We start from the raw sequence: 20,452 nt of genomic DNA on the forward strand, positions 1-20,452 counted from the left end.
TTGTGGAACCACTCTACCTCTCTTGGGAGGTGTGCAGTCATCAGATGACTGCAGCGAGTCCGAACTGACCCAGTGGCTACACCTGGGCCGTTGGACTCGCTCGGAAGGGACCTTACGTTTGAGCGGTCGTGAAACCTTGGTCCATCGTTTCCTCCTGGAAACTTCTTCCACAGACGAGGAATGTAAGGGCTCATTCGTCTGTTTGTGGATGGGACGATCTTTGACAGATACGTCCGCAACCACTGAGGATACATCCGTGCGCCGATCAAGGCCTGCCGAACCCTTTGGTCCTTCGACATTGCTTCTCCCCTGGGCTTGGGAGCTTGCAAGAGGTCCCGGACTGGGAGGACGACTGGCACGCACAGATGTACCCTCATGCGCAACACTGACACTGACACTTTTCACATCACTAGCACTGATAACACTTCCCACTGCACTTTTCGCTTTCAGCTCTCTGACATCTGCCAAGAGCTGATTACGGTCATTAGCCAATGACTCCACTCTGTCACCGAGAGCCTGAATGGCACGCAACATATCCGCCATGGATGGCTGAGCACTAGTAGCAGGTTCGGGAGTCACCACCACAGGGGAAGGAAAAGGTTGAGGGGCATGGGGAGAGGAAAAATCCACAGAGCGAGAAGAACTCCTCCTGATTCTCTCCTTCTCTAACCTACGTGCATTTTTAAGGAATTCGTTAAAATCGAATTCCGAAAGCCCAGCGCATTCCCCACATCGATCTTCCAATTGACAGGATTTACCCCTACAATTGGAACAAACGGTGTGAGGATCTATAGAGGCCTTCGGAAGACGCCTAGCACAACTCCTAACGCTACACTGCCTGTACTTAGGGACTTGAGACTGGTCAGACATCTTGAATTTTAGAAGTAGTCAAGGGGGAATTCCAAAATCTAGCAAAGTTCGTTAACAATTAATCCAAATTAATTCCAAAAGCTTGCTAAGCTAATGATAAAGCTTCCTGAATAGCGAAGGCTAAACTCTAGAGTGAATACATCACCAAATCGTGAACAACAACTCCAGAATCAACAGCGTATCCAAGTAGGTCTTGCCGGCGGCACGACAGAGGAAAAATTGAGTTCTTGTTGACAAGAAGTACTTGAGTACCTACTCACAGATGGCGCTGTTGTGTACACCCCCACCTGGATAGCGATCGCTGGCGTATCCCGACCGTAGATTTCTGTCGGGCAACAGAGTTGACAGCTACATGATCATCGGGTAAGATTAATATTGAAAATTTTCTTACTGAGCTATTTTCCCTGTTGGAGCCCTTGGCTTGTAGCATCCTGCTTTTCCAACTAGAATGTAGCTTAACTAGTAATAACAATAACAGAGCAATAATAATTGAAATTTTCTTACTGAGCTATTTTCCCTGTTGGAGCCCTTGGCTTGTAGCATCCTGCTTTTCCAACTAGGGTTGTAGTTCAGCTAGTAATAACAATAATAAAAATAAATCACAAATTTTTAAGTAATTTGTATTTTTCCTAACATACTTACCTAGAACTACCTTCTTAGGAGTTACTGGTAACTCTACCTAACCGACCAGCTTTTTGTATAGTTTACCCTCTTTCCGTTTTCTAAGGGGTCAACCTCAGGCGGTGTGATATGTGCCCTAAGGCGACCCGGGGTCGGGAAGCATGCTAGCTCAGGTCGGGGACTCGTCAGTAAGTTTCTCCGTGTTGGAATAATTACAAATTATAACACTTTCCATATACAGTACAGGGTACATGTCAATTATAACAGATCATCTTACCTCCTGGATTCAGTTTCCTCCCAGCTTCTGCCGTGTTTTCTAAAATGTCATGAACAAGTATACACTGGAGCTTTGAAGTTGACCAAGCGCGCATTTTTCCGTCTCTGCATACGCCCAATGCAATGACGTCGCCCCCAAGCTCATGGACCACAAGACTCGTCACCGTTTCAGCCCCTTCCATTCCTCTGTATCATAGAATTACAAAATTCAAGAGTTTTCATTCTTAATGTTTAAACTGTAACTACTTTTATAGTCCATTTCTTTTAGCGAGTCATATTTGCACCGACTCGCAACGGTGCCCTTTTAGCTCGGAAAAGTTTCCTGGTCGCTGATTGGTTAGAATTATCTTGTCCAACCAATCAGCGATCAGGAAATTTTCCGAGCTAAAAGGGCACCGCTGCGAGTCGGTGCAAATATGACTCGCTAAAAGAAATGGTCTATAGTATTACTGTACATATACTGTATAATCAGGTAGGGATGACAAACCATGTTGTATCACTACATATTTTCTTTAGAGCAATATTGCAATTACTGTACTGTTACATATTGAAATAGAACACAATTACTTGTGAATTCTGAACACTATTCTAACCAAATATATCAAGGTGGAAGAGTCAGGGAGATCTTACCCCCTTAAATTATAAGAACTTCTAAGTACTGTGCCAAGGGTTAAGATTAACTTTGAATACGAGTAAATCATGATGCGAGCATACAAATTCAAATTGGGTTTACGAGCATTGCATCTGTCTGCAAGCAAAAATTATGCATTATGCAGGCATTTTTAATGGACAAGTACTAATGAGACCTGCATGTAATGCGTAGGAACCAGTCACATGGTGCCCATACACCACTCACACAGTATTCACAGGCTTTTTACCCCATTTTATGTGGTATTCAATGGTAAACTGGCCGCTTCTGCTCAGAGCCTAACTCTTCCACTGTCCGAGCAATGCTCATAAAAAACATCACTGGTGCGCAGGTATTTGTAACTGTTCTTTATTGAGATGTGACCGCATGTTCTTTGCTGAGTTGTGACCGTTATAGTTCATCAGAGGCATTTTTTGATTTTTTGCTGCATTGTAAAGTCAAGAATACAGTATCATGTCAAAGATCCCCAAGATGATTAAGAAAGACAGTAGGAATATGGTTACAGAAGATGTAAAAAAAAGGAATTATTGTGAAGCATGTATATCATCCCCGATAAGTTATGTTACAATTCTGAACAAAAAAGGGTATCATCCTGAATTTGACGGCAAATGTCGTTCAATAGAGAACTCCCAATGAAGTTCTCATGGAGGGAGATTCCCCCTCCAAACAGCAACATCCTTCTCCTCTTTGGTCTCCTGCACATCAGCCATGAGTTAAAATTTTTAACATTTCTATTTTTTATTGTGAATTACTAATTTGTAGTCATTTCTGATGTTAGTGTTTATAATCTTTACTGTAATTACCACTTTAAAGGTTATAAAAATGGACGTGTGGAAAGCATGAATTTCCTTTATTTCTAAGGGGAAAAATTGTTTTAGGATACCGTACAAGCATTTTAAGATGCGAGCTCACTCCCAAAACAAATCAAACTGGTACACCCAGGTATACTATTGTGTTGTATTATCTCAACATATTCTTTTGATAAGAACTCATCCAAAGACATATTCTGAAACTTTTAAGGCAAAAACATTAATAGTAAAAGTACCAAGCTCTTAAACAACACACCCAAGAAAACATTTTGACTTGACAGAATTATGCAATTTCTAGTCTCCAAAAATATTACTAACCTGAACATCCCTGGCACAAAACCAGTGAACAGCCTATTCATTATTGAAGAATTTTTTATGGTTTCGGTGCAGACGTAAAACGGCGTGTCGTACATCTTGACAACCAGGAGTGTTCCTCCCATCTGTCCTAGGATGAAAACGGCATTGATGGAATCCCCCGACGTCAAGTGCGTTGCTGCTGTGTGGGGTAGGCCCTCCCCTGGTGAAGAACAATGGTCCACATGAGTCTTTTCTATCATCATTATAATTTTGTTTACAACCACCGAGTCAAATTCATTGACTTTCAATGCTAATCATAAGGATTTGTTCAAAGTTGAAGAGTGAAAATTGAAGTAAGGTTAAGTTAGCAAAGCAAGATAGCTAAGAGGAAAAGACCCAAGGTAACGGATGAAAAAGTAAATGACAGACAAAAAACCAATTGGAGCCAATGAGATGTAACAGAGGACATTTAGCAAAATTTACTATAATTTATTGTAGAATTGATCTACTGGACCATAAAATTCACCTTCAGAAGATATTTAATTCACAGATCCAATTAGGGTACGAGAGGCAAAGGAAGTCCATCATTGGTAATGTACACGCAGTTCTAAGTGTTCATAATGTATAGTATTATGAATTATTGTTTAATGTTAAAAATAGTTTAAAGATAATTTAAATAACACCAAATATCAATTGTGAAAACCACAGGCGCTAATATCTAAAGTCAGACTCAGACCTAGAGGTGACAAAATATAATAAAATACTACAATAGTTATTCTTACAGCTGGTAACATATCAATCTATTCAAGGTGAAAACAAGGAATGAAAATCTAACAGATAATTTTTCGTTTTCTTCATTCAACCTTATTAAGCCAAATGTGTAGCAAGATTAACTGATTGAGTCACCTTTCTCCATCTATTTCTAATCCTTGCATCTTCTTCCCCCAGTGTTACCACACCCATATCTCTCCTCACCACATCCGTCAATCTGATCTGCAGATACCCCACATTCCTCCTTCCCATGACTGGCATGTTCTTAGCTCTCTTGACCAGTTCCAGCTCCTCTATTTTGATTACAAGGCCATAGTATCTCAAACGAGCTTCCCTAACCATTTCCTTGACATTACATACACCACACATTCTTATCATCTCTACTCTCCTCCCTCCTTTCGAGTAGTGATATTCTAGTAATCTATCTTGCCCTCCTCATCTCGTTTCTCTTCAACAGTTCCTACTCTTTCCTTTTACACACTCAAGTTTCTGCCCCATATAATAGTACAGGTCTGATAAGTGTCTTTCTAATCTTGCTAATGAGCCTTAATGGCATTTCCCTGTCTAAAACAACTCCAGTTATTTCTCTCCCTTTTGTCCATGCTTCTTTTTTAACTTGTTTCATTGCTTTTTTAGTGTCTCCTTCTATTCTCATTGATACCAAGCAGTTAAACTCATTACTGTATTCTGTTTTAGCAATGTTGCATCTTCCACTTGAATGATTACTTCTTCACTTCCTTCACTACTATTAATCATTAGCTCTGTTCCAAAGTTCACATTCAATTCTTTCTTTTCTAGTGATCTTTTTTCATGCTAAAACATTTTCTTGCAGATCTTCTTTTGTCTTTGAAAAATTGACCAAAGCGTCCACATAAATTTTCATTGCTACAACTCGGATGTTAGTGTCTACAGTATAATGACGAGGAACAAGAATGGACTAAGAGCTGATCCCTGATGGAGGTTAACCTCCACAGGGAATACCTTCGTCTCCCCATATTTATCTTCAGTTGTTCTTGACCCCCTCATACATCATCCTCACTAACCTTACCAACTTCTCAAGTACTCCTCTCTTTCTCAAACACCAACAGAAAATAAAAATCTAACAGATGAGGAAGACTATAAGTATGATTCACAAGTATTTTGTTACTATTAGCATAATCATACTTCAACCTTATGATGAAACTGAAAAAAGTAAGCATACTTAAATGTCATATACTAACTAAAGTTATAAAGTAGTCAAAAAGTTTTAAGCTAGAAAAGAACTCTGAGAGTGCTGACCTCCGCCACAGCAGCTTATTTCTCAAAACCAGTTTGCCTTTCCCAGAATCAACTTAAGACTGTAGGAGTATTTGAAGTTTGTGTGACAACCACGTGCGAACTTGGGATTAAGGGTTAATTCTGTCAACCTCTTGCTCGACCTTGCCCTTATCCTTTGACTTTCAAAATTGAATCACTTCCCTGTGGCCAGGATGTTGTTCAAAAACAAACAAACAGACATACAGGGGCACCTCCTCCCAACTTCGTTGGCGGAGGTAAATATTCTTACAGGAACAGCCTTAATTCCTAATCAAAAGCAATAAAAGAAATAAAACTAATGATGATTACATAAAAAAGCTGCAACATTAAAAAAATAATAGTATAATCTACCTCCTCAGGGTAAACTATACTCACCTGCTAAATTACTGTTCAAGATGTGCAAGTTGTGATATTCCTTTAATGTTTGAAAGGTCAGCTCACTCAAAATGGAATATGGTTTGCTTTTGATGTTCTGAAACGACAAGCAAACGAAAATTAATAATTTCCAAATGAATGATTAACTTTTTTTCTGAACTACATGACATAATAACAATACACTTGAACTTGAAACGAAATATTGAAAATATACCAGTAATTAAAGATTTTTTTAAGAGGTTTGTAGAATTATCAAGAACTAGGACTCTATAGGCCACCACAATACTTAACGCAAGTGAAACCTAAAATTCCTGTTCTATTTCTCCAACTTCAAGCACCATAGCCCACAGGACGTCCAAGTGGGAAACCAAATATTTTATAACGTTTGTTCATTTCCCTTCTATGTTTTCTATTAGCACTCTGAGGATCCATTGAATGTTTCTTTAGCTTCAATATATGGAAAATTCATTAATCTTTTCAATGTAATTTTCAGTTTCCTTCCAAGTGGGTAACCAAATATCTTATAATGTTTGTTCATTTCCCTTCTATGTTTTCTATTAGCACTCTGAGGATCCATTGACCGTTTCTTTAGCTACAATACAGTATATGGAAAATTTATTAATCTTTATAATGTAATTTTCAGTTTCCTTCCGTCTTTATTCCCTTGTCAGTTATAATATGAAATATCAACATAAGAAGTGTGACGCATGACATCAATGCCCATCCTAAAAAGAGTTTGCAAAACATGAGCCTGACAGCAAACTTGTTACAACTGGGATTACCAGACGGTTCATTTTAATCATAATTTATTTTACTATTATGGAAAGAAATACAACTGACTATTACTTACTGTATGGATGGAACAATATGGACATAAACAAAGCTCCATATACCTATTACTGGATTATTGTGAACAAAAATTGCTAAAGAGAATCACAAAAACTGTCAAAATAACACCAAGTTACAAACAATGCAACAGTAAATACTCATCTTCAATGTACACAAAACTTTCATGACATTTGGTACAGAGACAATTACAAAACAAGAAATTATCCATAAACATAAAATATGATATTTTGATTATAAAATAAATTTTTGAATATACTTACCCGGTGAATATATAATAGCTGACGTCTCCGACGGATCGACAGATTCCCAAAAACTCGCGAGCGATAGCCATGAAGGTAGCGGGTGTGCCCACCAGCGCCAACTATCGGCCAGATACCGCATATACATGTAAACAGCTCCAGTTCTTCTCATCCCGCTGGGTCTCTATCGGGGAGGAAGGGGGGGCCTTTAATTTATATATTCACCGGGTAAGTATATTAAAAAATTTATTTTATAATCAAAATATCATTTTTAAATATTAAACTTAGCCGGTGAATATATAATAGCTGATTCACACCCATGGTGGTGGGTAGAGACCAGTATTAATACAGTTTACGGCATATATGCTTAGAGTTTTTGACAGTTATATCATAACAAAACCCAAATAAATATAGGTACCTGGTAAGGAAGCTGACTCTAACGATTACTCTGCCTTGTTAGTCCGCTTTCCTCACGAAGCCCAGCCATCCTCTCAGGATGCTGAAAGACTCCCAGGAGCTGAAGTATCCAGGGCGACAACCCATACAACATGACCTCATCAAAACCCTTAATCTGGGCGCTCTCAAGAAATGACATTTGACCACCCGCCAAATCAAAAAGGATGCGAAAGGCTTCTTAGCCTTCCGTACAACCCAATTAAAAACATTTCAAGAGAAGATTAAAAGGATATTGGAATTAAGGGAATGTAGTGGTAGAACCCTAACCCACTACTGCACTCGCTGCAACGAATGGACCCAGTGTGTAGCAGTCCTCATAAAGAGTCTGGACATCTTTTAAGTAAAATGACGCGAATACCGACTTGCTTCTCCAAAAGGTCGCGTCCATAATACTTCGCAGAGATCTGTTTTGCTTAAAGGCCACGGAAGTTGCTATAGCTCTTACTTCGTCCGTCTTAACCTTAAGCAAGCAACGGTCTTTTTCACTCAAGTGAGAATGAGCCTCTCGGATTAAAAATCTAATAAAATACAACAAAGCATTTTTAGAAATAGGCAATGATGGCTTCTTAACTGAGCACCACAAGGCCTCAGATCCACCTCGTAAGGATTTGGTACGAGCTAAATAAAACTTAAGAGCTCTAACTGGACACAGTACTCTTTCAAGCTCGTTGCCTACGATCTCTGATAGGCAAGGTATATCAAATGACTTAGGCCAATGACAAGAAGGCAGTTCATTTTTGGCCAAGAAACCAAGCTGAAGTGAACATGTGGCTTTATCTGTGGAAAAGCCGATGTTCCTACTGAAGGCATGGATCTCACTGACCCTTTTAGCCGAAGCCAAGCACACTAAGAAAAGCGTCTTGAGGGTGAGATCCTTCAGGGAGGCTGAATGTAATGGCTCAAACCTGTCGGACATTAGGAACCTTAGGACCACGTCTAAGTTCCATCCAGGATTTGCCATACGACGCTCCTTAGAGGTCTCGAAAGACTTAAGGAGATCTTGGAGATCTTTATTATTGGAAAGATCTAAGCCTCTATGTCTGAATACAGACGCCAACATGCTCCTGTAGCCCTTAATAGTGGGCGCTGAGAGGGAGCGAACATTTCTCAGATGTAGGAGAAAGTCTGCGATTTGGGCTACAGAGGTACTGGAAGAGGAAATAGATGATGACTTGCACCAGTCTCTAAAGACTTCCCACTTCAACTGGTATACTTTGATGGTAGAAGCTCTCCTAGCTCTCGCAATCGCTCTGGCTGCCTCCTTCGAAAATCCTCGAGCTCTTGAGAGTCTTTCGATAGTCTGAAGGCTGTCAGACGAAGCGCGGGGAGGCTTTGATGAAGATCCCTTACGTGGGGCTGCCGTAAGAGATCCATCCTTAAAGGTAGACTCCTTGGAACGTCTACCAGCCATTGAAGTACCTCTGTGAACCACTCTCTCGCGGGCCAGAGTGGAGCAACCAATGTCAACCTGGTCCCTTCGTGAGAGGTGAACTTCTGCAGCACCTTGTCTAGGATCTTGAAAGGTGGATAGGCATAAACGTCCAGGTGAGACCAGTCCAGCAGGAAAGCGTCTATGTGGGCTGCCTCTGGATCTGGAACTGGAAAGCAGTAAGTCGAGAGCCTCTTTGTCAAAGAGAGTCGCAAAAAGATCTATGGTGGATTGACCCCATGTCATCCATAGCTTCTCGCACACAGTCTTATGCAACGCCCACTCCATGGAGATGACTTGTCCTCTTCTGCTGAGGCCGTCCGCCAAGACATTCATTTTCCTTGCACAAATCTCGCCAAAGGAGAGATGTTACATGCCTTAAATGGAGTTCCTTCTGATCCGTGGATCAAAGACCCGAGCCTTCCAGACTGTCCAGTGGAGCTCCCTAACCCAAATCCGATGCATCTGAAAACAACACATGGTTTGGGTTCTTGATCGCAAGAGAAAGACCTTCTCGAAGTCTGATGTTGCTGTCCCACCAAGTCAGACATGTCTAGACTGAGTTGGAGATTGGGAAAGAGATACTCACTAAGCCCTTCTCCTTGTTCCAATGTTTTAGGTGAAATGGGAAAGGGCATAGGTTGAGTCTCCCCAGAGAGATAAACTACTCCAGCGATGAAAGAGTTCCCACGAGGCTAGTTCAAACTCTTACAGAGCAACTGTTTTTCTCTTGCAAGTGAAGGACTTTTAACAGAGCTTGTTCCATTCTTGCGGGAGACGAAAAGGGCCGAAAAATCAGACACTGTATCTCCATTCCCAAATAAAGAATAGTCTGGGATGGGGTACTGTAAGATACGACTTCTCTACGTTCACTATGAGACCTAGCTCCTTGGTTAGGTCTAATGTCCATTAGAGGCTCTCCAGACAGCGATATAATGACGACGCCCTGATTAGCCAGTCGTCAAAATAAAGGGAGGCTCTGAATCCTCAAAAAATGTAGAAAGCTTGCTACATTTTGCAAGGGCCTTGTAAAAACAAGAGAAGCAGGAATGAGGTCGGAGTACAGTGCTCGACAGTGGTACATCACTTTCCCGTCCACAAACCTCAGATGTTGTTGAAAGTTTGGATGAATCGGGATGTGGAAGTATGTATCCTGAAGGTCGAGAGAGACCATCCAGTCGCCTTCCCTTACTGCTGCCAAGACAGATTTGGTAGTCTTCATCGTGAAGTTTGTCTTGACAATGAACACATTGAGCACACTTACATCTTAAGTACTCCTGCAGTGAACGTGGCTGCCAGATCATTGGAGCCATCCCTGATAGTCTTGTTCTTGCAGAGAACGTGGCTGTCAGATCATTGGAGCCATCCCTGATAGCCTTGTTCATGCATGACATAATTGTACAGCAAAACTTCAAACGCTCGAAAAAAAACTCCTAACAGGAGATGGTCTAGCTCTGAAGCCGACCATAAAATCTTGGAGCGGCTCATGGCCAGGCGCCGGGGAGAGTCTATGAAGCTTGAGAAGTCTCTCTGGGCAGAGGCAGGAACTCCCAAGCCGAGAACTTCTCCCGTGTCATACCAGACGCTCGCTCTATAAGCCAGTTTAAAAGGAGGGAAAGCAAAGGCTGTCTCCCCCAAACTCCTCATGGTGATCAACCAGTCGCCTAGCAAACGTAAAGCTCTCTTAGAAGAGCGAGAGAGCACTAGCCTAGAAAACAACGGCTTCGAAGTAGCTAGGCCTAGTGTAATCTCTGACGAAGGCGAACGAGGAGCAGCAGTTACAAAATGGTCCGGACAAAGATCCTTAAAAACCATCATGATTTTCTTAAAATCCATGGAAGGTTGCGCAGCCTTAGGCTCTTCCACGTCTGATAAAACGTCCAAAGGATTATCAGTAGGCAGGGGATCAGCAACATCCTCATCTGAAGGAACCTCGTCCGACAATTGATGAGTCTCAAGCAAGGAAGAGACCTGCCGTGGTGGCAATACTTGACAAGCAAAGTCCACACGCAAAGGAGCATCAGTAGCAGTCAAGGACGCTACGTCATGTAACTGCTTAAAGGACTGACCAGCAACAGCAACAGGAGCGGGAGGACGCTCGACGTCAAGTCGAGACTGCCTTGACTGCCTAGATTGAGCAGTCAAAACAACCCTTGACTGCGGTGCTTGACGCTCAACGTCAAAACAAGGCAACTGAGCTGGTTGGCGAACGTCCTGAACGTCAACACGAGCATGCGGTGGCGGCTGAACGTCAACAGGACGAGTAAAGGCTCGTTTGGGCGGCTGAAGGCCAGGATCTCGATCAGCGTAACGGCGAGGATCATCGTGAACCTGCTCAACGGTATACTCCTCCATAAGGGAGGCAAGCTTATTCTGCATATCCTGCAGGACAACCCATTTAGGATCAACGGGAGTCGGTACGGGCCGAGACGATGGTAACGTCTGTGACGGCAAAACATTGCCTTTACTGAGACTCTCGGAGCCCATGTTACGCTTTCGTTTAGGCGGCGAGCAGTCTTCCGATGACTGCACAGGGTCAGAGCTGTCCCAATGGCTACAGCCAGGACGCTGGACTTGTCCTGAAGGGACTGACTTCCGCTTTAAGGGTCTAGAAACTTTGCTCCAAGGTTTCTTTCGCGAGAAGCCTTCGGATGACGAGGAGAAAACCGCCTCGCTCGTCTTATGGTAGGGGCGGTCTTGACGAGACACGCCCGAAACCATAGAGGGAACGTCTGTTCGTTGGTTAGAGCCTCTCGTCCCCATAAGTCCTACGACATTACTTCTCCCTGGTGCATGGGAGCTTGCAAGAGGTCTCAGACTAGGTGAACGACAAGCACGAACAGACGAACCCTCGGTCGCAACACTAAAAACACTTTGCGCACTTATCACTTTATCACTACGATTTTCTGTTTTTTGCACTTACTTCACTGATATCGTATTTTTCAATAATTTCACATTAGGCATGAATAAAACTGATTTCTACCTGAAGCACGCAATTCTCCCTTACATCAAAAGGTTATAATTGCGAAATGAGTCGTATAATGTAAGCACATTAGTACATGCAAAAATCAGTAAACATATATATCGAATAAAACGGAAATATATAAAGTTAAAAAGGATCAGTGACTGGGGAGGAGACTAAACACTAGTTCATTAAAGACTACGTTTTCAATCTCTCACCGTACAGTGCCTTGGGACGAGAATAAAAACTAAAAACGTTTTATCCTTTCTCCCCGTACAGAGACTTGGGACGAGAGTAAACTGAATCGAGAACAACGTTACTCGCTCCTAAACTCCCTTGGGACGAGAATAAAGATCGGATCGTTCTCTCTTCCTCTCTCTCTCTCCGTCTCTCTCTCTCTCTCTCTCTTGTCACATACAAGAGAAAAGCCCACTCACCCTTCGTCAATAAACAGGTTATTTGACCAAAGGAAAAAACTGAAAGGACTAAGAAAATGAAAATTAACAAGTTCCTTTAAATTAGTATTTAAAACACTTCAGTTTGAAAGAAGAATGAACAAAACGTCAAAATCGATTTACTCTTTCTGCAAAGTGAAACCGTGATTCTCTCTTTCTCTATCGTAACGATAGAGCACAAACTGCGTAGCATAAATAAACCAAACGTTAGTTCATCTTTGAAGAAAAAAAAAAAAACAGCACGAAGACTATTCAAAGAATATCTTTCTTAAAATATTTTCTAAAAAATATTCATTTCATTTCTTAACTCTTACAGAGCAAATGATTTAAACTTAACGAAAATAAAAGTTGAATGGGCTCAACGTTGTTTAACTTCGGTTTCCAAGTTAGGACCGCCTACATCTCGGAGGTAAAGGCCGCATATAAACAAAAACATAAAATTTATCTTGATGTTTAGTATAAATGGAAAGCTAATCAAAGAGGCCTAATAAAGGCGGGTGAGATATAAAATATATAGAGGAAAATCTATAATTATCAACAATAATTTTTAACGTGATAAAATAATTACTAAAAGCCTAAAACACACTTCCGTACACTGAGGGAAGGGTCGGCCATCTTTACTCAATGGAAAAAAACCAGAGATAAAAAAGCAAGGGCAAAACACTTTTACTCTCCATTCAAAAGTATTTCTTTTGAGGATAGTATTGAATAATCCAACACGGCGAAAGCAATAAAACCAAAACCAAGTACTTCACCAATTCGGTAGAAAACTCGAGGTCATAAAGCGAGTGGAATCGACTTGTCGATGAAACCGACAGAGAAGAACTGGAGCTGTTTACATGTATATGCGGTATCTGGCCGATAGTTGGCGCTGGTGGGCACACCCGCTACCTTCATGGCGATCGCTCGCGCGTTTTTGGGAATCTGTCGAGCCGTCGGAGACGTCAGCTATTATATATTCACCGGCTAAGTTTGATATTTAAAAATACCTCAATGTAGCAGTCTACTTCCTATCTCAAGAACTCCAACATACAAAAAGTATACTTATACAATTTTCTGTGAGGCTTATGAAATTTTGGCATTATGGTCTGACACTGAAGACACAAAGGCCAATCAGCACTTTGTTTGTACCTGTGTTTGCTGAGGATGTGGAAGTCTGATGCGATGAACTGAGGAAACGGTGGCAAGTAGAATGTATACATATTGCCGGGTTTCATGAACACTGAGTCCTTCAAGAACAGGCGTATCAGCAAACCTGAATTGGAAATGAAGATATTGAGAATTAAAAGAAAAAAAATTACTTGTGTAGATATTTCCATTACCAAATAATCTACACACAGTAAATATCTAAAAAAAGAAATTAAAGTCTTTTAACCCTTTTACCCCCAGGCTATTTGGAAATTTCCAACCCTTAACCCCCAGGGGGTTATTTTTTTCCCAGCACATTTTGCAGTATATTTTTTTTTTAAATTGCTCTAACAGCCTTAATTTTTGTCATAGAGAGGTCAGGTTGGTCTCATTCTCTTGAAAAATGCCTGAATTTTCTCAAAAAATTATCAAAAATATGAAAAATAAATTTTTATAGCATTTTTTGCAAGGACGTACCGGTACGTCCATGGGGGTAAAGGGATGGCTTTTGTGAAACGTACCAGTACGTCCTTTGGGGGTAAAAGGGTTAAAAAGTGCATGTGTCAGTCACCTGAAAGATTTTACTTTTCATAAACTAAACTATAACAAATCTCAAGGCTAACACACAAAATTATATCAACAACAAATCCCTGAAGCTTTTAATCAGATCACATTAAAACCAGAGACAGGGAAAGAGATGGGATAAATATTTTGGTATTCTTCATAGTATTATCTCTTATTAAAAAACTGGAAACACCAAACATCAGTATACAGTATTTACCAAGACAAGAAACCAAGATTAAAAGGGATCTGAATTTAGTTTTATATACAATAACTACTTTTTACACTTCAGGAGCTTGCAGCCTTACCTGAACTGCACATGATTGAGGGTGAAATCGTAGTCGAGGCTCTCTTCCCAAAGCTCAACTATGTCATGGCACACCCGCCTGAAAAATTTTAAGAATTACATCAGTACCTTACATGATGGATCTTATACAAATGTCACCTTACTACAAATTACTAACAATAAGATTAAAAGAATGTCATAACACTAATAAGAAAAACTGAACGTAACGATAGTGGAGAAAATTAAGAGTATTTTATTCAAGGATTTCCTTCCTGCTGGGACAACAAAGTTCTTTGACCCTTCTCTTCAGACCTAACCGCAAAACCTTCTTCTGTACCTTTTCCGTTCAATTGATATAATATGTTATTTTTATTAATAAAATAAATTTTTGAATATACTTACCAGGTGATCATATAAGGTGCAACTCTGTTGCTCGACAGAAAAACCTACGGTCAAAATACGCCAGCGATCGCTATGCAGGTGGGGGTGTACATCAACAGCGCCATCTGTCGAGCAGGTACTTAGTACTCCAAGTAAACAAAGAACCAATTTTCTCCTCGGTCCACTGGGTCTCTATTGGGGAGGAAGGGAGGGTCCTTTAATATATGATCACCGGGTAAGTATATTCAAAAATTTATTTTATTAATAAAAATAACATTTTTCAATATTAAACTTAGCCGGTGATCATATAAGCTGATTCACACCCAGGGGGGTGGGTAGAGACCAGCATTACATGTTTACATTATTATGAGCTAAGTATTTTGTATTTCATTTTAGCAGTTATTCAAAATAACAAACATAAAATAAATAAGTACCTGGTAAGGAAGTCGACTTGAACAATTACTCTGCCTTTTTAAGTACGTCTTCCTTACGGAGCCTCGCGATCCTCTTAGGATGCTGAGCGACCCCTAGGATCTGAAGTATCAAGGGTTGCAACCCATACAACAGGACCTCATCAAAACCTCTAATCTAGGCGCTTCTCAAGAAATGACTTTGACCACCCGCCAAATCAGGTAGGATGCGAAAGGCTTCTTAGCCTTCCGGACAACCCAAAAACAATAATAAAACATTTCAAGAGAAAGATTAAAAAGGTTATGGAATTAGGGAATTGTAGTGGTTGAGCCCTCACCCACTACTACACTCGTTGCTACGAATGGTCCGAGAGTGTAGCAGTTCTCGTAAAGAGACTGGACATTCTTAAGATAAAAAGACGCGAACACTGATTTGCTTTTCCAATAGGTTGCGTCGATTATACTTTGCAGAGATCTATTTTGTTTAAAGGCCACGGAAGTTGCGACAGCTCTAACTTCGTGTGTCCTTACCTTCAGCAAAGCTTGGTCTTCCTCATTCAGATGGGAATGAGCTTCTCGTATTAACAGTCTGATAAAATAGGATAAAGCATTCTTTGACATAGGCAAAGATGGATTCTTAACTGAACACCATAAAGCTTCAGACGGGCCTCGTAAAGGTTTTTAAATAGAACTTAAGAGCTCTTACAGGACATAAGACTCTTTCTAGTTCATTTCCAACCATACGATAAGTTTGGAATATCGAACGATATTGGTCAAGGCCGAGAAGGCAGCTCGTGTTTGGCTAGAAAACCAAGTTGTAGAACATGTAGCCGTTTCGGATGAGAATCCGATGTTCTTGCTGAAGGCATGAATCTCACTGACTCTTTTAGCTGTGGCTAAGCATATCAGGAAAAGAGTCTTTAAGGTGAGATCTTTCAGGGAGGCTGATTGTAGCGGTTCGAACCTGTCTGACATAAGGAATCTTAGTACCACGTCTAAATTCCAACCAGGTGTAACCAAACGACGCTCCTTCGTGGTCTCAAAAGACTTAAGGAGGTCCTGTAGATCTTTATTGTTGGAAAGATCTAAGCCTCTGTGACGGAAGACTGATGCCAACATGCTTCTGTAACTCTTGATAGTGGGAGCTGAAAGAGATCGTTCTTTCCTCAGATATAAGAGAAAGTCAGCTATTTGAGTTACAGAGGTACTGGTCGAGGATACGGATACTGACTTGCACCAGTTTCGGAAGATTTCCCACTTCGATTGGTAGACTCTAAGAGTGGATGTTCTCCTTGCTCTAGCAATCGCTCTGGCTGCCTCCTTCGAAAAGCCTCTAGCTCTCGAGAGTCTTTCGATAGTCTGAAGGCAGTCAGACGAAGAGCGTGGAGGCCTTGGTGTACCTTCTTTACGCGTGGCTGACGTAGAAGGTCCACCCTTAGGGGAAGTGTTCTGGGAACGTCTACTAGCCATCGAAGTACCTCGGTGAACCATTCTCTCGCGGGCCAGAGGGAAGCAACTAGCGTCAACCTTGTCCCTTCGTGAGAGGCGAACTTCTGCAGTACCTTGTTGACAATCTTGAACGGAGGGAATGCATATAGATCTAGATGTGACCAATCTAGTAGAAAGGCATCTATATGAACTGCTGCTGGGTCCGGGATTGGTGAGCAAAATATTGGGAGCCTCTTGGTCATCGAGGTCGCGAAGAGATCTATGGTTGGCTGGCCCCAGGTGGCCCAAAGTCTCTTGCATACATCCTTGTGGAGGGTCCATTCTGTTGGAATTATTTGTCCCTTCCGAATGAGACAATCTGCCATGACATTCAAGTTGCCTTGGATGAACCTCGTTACTAGTGATAAGTCTAGACCTTTTGACCAGATGAGGAGGTCCCTTGCGATCTCGTACAATGTCAGAGAGTAGGTCCCTCCTTGCTTGGAGATGTACGCCAAAGCCATGGTGTTGTCCGAGTTCACCTCCACCACTTTGCCTTGAAGGAGAGACCTGAAGCTTTTCCAGGTCAGACGTACTGCCAGTAGCTCCTTGCAGTTGAAATGCATTGTCCTTTGACTCGAGTTCCATAATCCCGAGCATTCCCTACCGTCTAATGTCGCACCCCAGCCTACGTCCGATGCGTCCGAGAAGAGAACGTGGTTGGGAGTCTGAACAGTCAGGGGAAGACCCTCTCTAAGGTTGATATAGTCCTTTCACCAAGTCAGACAAGACTTTATCTTTCCGGAAACCGGGATCGAGACCGCTTCTAGCGTCTTGTCCTTTTTCCAGTGAAAAGCTAGATGGTATAGAAGAGGACGGAGGTGTAGTCTTTCTAGTGACACAAATTGATCCACGGATGACAGTGTCCCTACCAGACTCATCCACAGCCTGACTGGGCAGCGTTCCTTCTTCAGCATCTTCTGGATGGATAGCAGGGCTGGGGGCTGATAGTCTTGTTCAGCAACGTCCTCATCAGAGGGTTCCTCATCCGAAACTGATGGGGAAACGGCAACGGAGTGGGCAACGTCTGACTCGCTGAGTCCAGTCGCACTGGTGGATGCGTGACGGAGCCGGACGCAATATCATGGCACTGCTGCACAGTCTGTGAACTGTCAACAACCATGGGTGCGCGAGGAAGTACAGCGTCAACCCGAAACTGTCTAGACTGTCTGGGTTGTGCAGTCAACACCCTACCGGGTTGCTGAGGTTGACGCACTGCGTCACAACAAGTCACCTCTGCTGGTTGTTGAACGTCCTGAACGTCAACAACCACCTCCGAGCGTCGCTTAACGTCAACGTGCGACTGGCAACCCACACTGGGTCGCATCGGTGGAGGAACCACCTCAACTGGCAGACGCGAGTAGGTTACCTCAGCGTCAACAGGGCGCACAACCGACCGGTTGGAAGGTTGTTGGCCAGAAGGAGGAACCACCTCAACTGGCAGACGCGAGTAGGTTACCTCAGCGTCAACAGGGCGCACAACCAACCGGTTGGAAGGTTGTTGGCCAGAAGGTTCTTCTCCGCATTTAAATCCTCTATCAAGGACGCAAGCTTGGACTGCATGTCTTGCAGCAAAGCCCATTTAGGGTCTACGGGAGCAGGTGTGGCAACAGACGGGGTTAGCGACTGAGGCGGAACCATTTACCATCCCTGAAAGCCTTGTTATGTGTGACATAATAGTACAGCAAAACTTCAAAGGCTCGACAAAAGTTGAGAAGTTGACCTGTAAACAACTTGGAGCGTCTCCTGGCTAGGCGCCAGGGCGAGTCTACCAGAATTGAGAAGTCTATCTGGGCAGAGGCATGAACTCCCAAGCCGAGAACTTCTCTCGTGTCCTATCAGACTCTCGCTCTATAAGCCAGTTTAAAAGAAGGGAAATCAAAGGCTGTATCCCTAAAACTCCTCCTGGTGCAAAAACCAGTCGCCTAGCCAACGTAACGCTCTCTAGGAGAGCGAGAGAGCACTAGCTTAAAAACAACGGCTTCGAAGTAGCTAGGCCTAGTGTAAGTTCTGACCTTTAGGCGAACGAGGAGCAGCAGTTACAAGATCCGGACGAAGATCCTTAAAAAATCATCATGATTTAATTAAAGTCCATAGGAGGCTAAGCAGCTTAAGGCTCCTCTCTAAATGACAGAGTCCTCAAGGGAATATCAGTAGGAGGGAGAACAGCACTTTCTCATCCACAGGAACCTTGTCCGATAAAAGCTAGGTTATCTCAGTGAGTCTCTCACTGGTGCATTAGTAGCAGACCAGAAGGCAACGTCATGTAACTGCTTGACAGTCTGTGAACTGTCAACCACAACAGGTGCGTGAGGACATACAGCACTGGAGCATTAGTAGCAGACCAGAAGGCAACGTCATGTAACTGCTTGACAGTCTGTGAACTGTCAACAACTGAACTGTCAACCACAACAGGTGCGTGAGGACATACAGTGTTCACTCGAGACTGCTTTGACTGTCTATACTGAGCAGTCAAAACAACTCTAGAATGCGGAGGTTGACGCACCGCGTCAAAACAAAACAACTTAGACTGTTGTTGTACCTCGCGAACGTCAACGGAAGGTTCCATGCGTTACTGAACGTCAACATGCGGCTGGCAGGGTACACTGGAACGCATGGGTGGCGGGACTCTCTCAGCTGGAGTGCGGCAGAAGGTAGCCTCAGCGTCCACAGGACGCACAACCGTGTTGGTTGTAGGCTAGAGGTTGGTGCAGTGTCAACCTTCTCCGCACGAAAGTCCCGCATCAATGACGTTAACTGAGACTGCATGGTCTGCAGCAAAGACCACTTAGGGTCTACAGGAGCAGGTGCGGCAACAGACGGTGTGACTGCCTGATGCGGTACCGCTTTGCCTCTCTTAGGAGGTGAGCAGTCGTCGGAAGACTGCAGCGAGTCCGAACTGACCCAGTGGCTACAACTGGGCCGTTGGACTTGCGCGGAAGGGACCGACTTGCGCTTAATAAGCTGCGAGACCTTGGTCCATGGTTTCTTACGAGAAACCTCTTCCGCAGACGAGAAATAAATGGGCTCTCTCGTCTTTGTGTGGGTGGGGCGATCTTGGGTAGATACGCCCGAAACCACGGAGGGAAACGTCTGTTCGTTGATCAAGGCCTGACGAACCCATAAGTCGTTCGACATTACTTCTCCCCTGGGCTTGGGAGCTTGCAAGAGGTCCCGGACTAGGTGAACGACAGGCACGAACAGACGAACCCTCGGACGCAACACTGTAACACTTTGCGCATATCACTTTATCACTTCGATTATCTGTTTTGCACTTATTTCACTGAAATCGAAACTTTTACTGATTTCTACCTGAAACACGCAATTCTACCCTTCATTAAAAGGTAGTAATTGCGAAAACAGTCGTATAATGCAGCTCATTAATACTAGCAAAAAACAGAAAACATATAAAGATAAAGAATTCAGTGGCTGGGAAAGAGACTAAACACTAGTTCAAATAAACTACGTTTACAATCTCTCACCGCACATAGTCTGGGGACAAAAATAAAACCCTAGAAACGTTTTACCTTCTTCCCCGTACAGCGACTAGGGAGGAGAGTAAAACGAGAACAACGTTACCCGCTTGAACGGAACGTTTTTTCTCCTCTCTCTCCCTCCGGCTCTATCTCTCTCTCTCTTTCTCTCTTGATTTCGCACCTAAGAGAAGAGCCCAATATATATCGTCAAAAAAACATGTTATTTGACTAAAGGAAAAAACTGAAAGGTTTTCCAAATAAAAAGTTCCTTTAATTTAGAATTTAAAACATTTAAGCTAAGAAAGAATGAACGAAACGTCAGAATCGATTTACTCTTACTGCAAAGTGAAACCGTGATACACTCTCTC

The 20,452-nt window shown here is 42.5% G+C and overlaps 1 protein-coding gene across 1 annotated transcript in view; it reads right to left on the reverse strand.

The window, feature by feature from the left end:
• Nucleotides 1-20,452, reverse strand: part of Nup160 (nuclear pore complex protein Nup160) — an 80,368-nt gene that overhangs the window by 41,984 nt on the left and 17,932 nt on the right. Inside the window, exons 3-7 of the mRNA XM_068352867.1 lie at nt 14,352-14,429; nt 13,486-13,609; nt 5,965-6,061; nt 3,544-3,742; nt 1,769-1,953 (exon numbers count right to left, since the gene is read on the reverse strand). Coding sequence (XP_068208968.1) covers nt 1,769-1,953; nt 3,544-3,742; nt 5,965-6,061; nt 13,486-13,609; nt 14,352-14,429 — 683 coding nt within the window. The remainder of the gene's footprint in view (nt 1-1,768; nt 1,954-3,543; nt 3,743-5,964; nt 6,062-13,485; nt 13,610-14,351; nt 14,430-20,452) is intronic.

Source organism: Palaemon carinicauda, chromosome 29 (assembly GCF_036898095.1).
Source record: "Palaemon carinicauda isolate YSFRI2023 chromosome 29, ASM3689809v2, whole genome shotgun sequence".
NCBI lineage: Eukaryota > Metazoa > Arthropoda > Malacostraca > Decapoda > Palaemonidae > Palaemon > Palaemon carinicauda.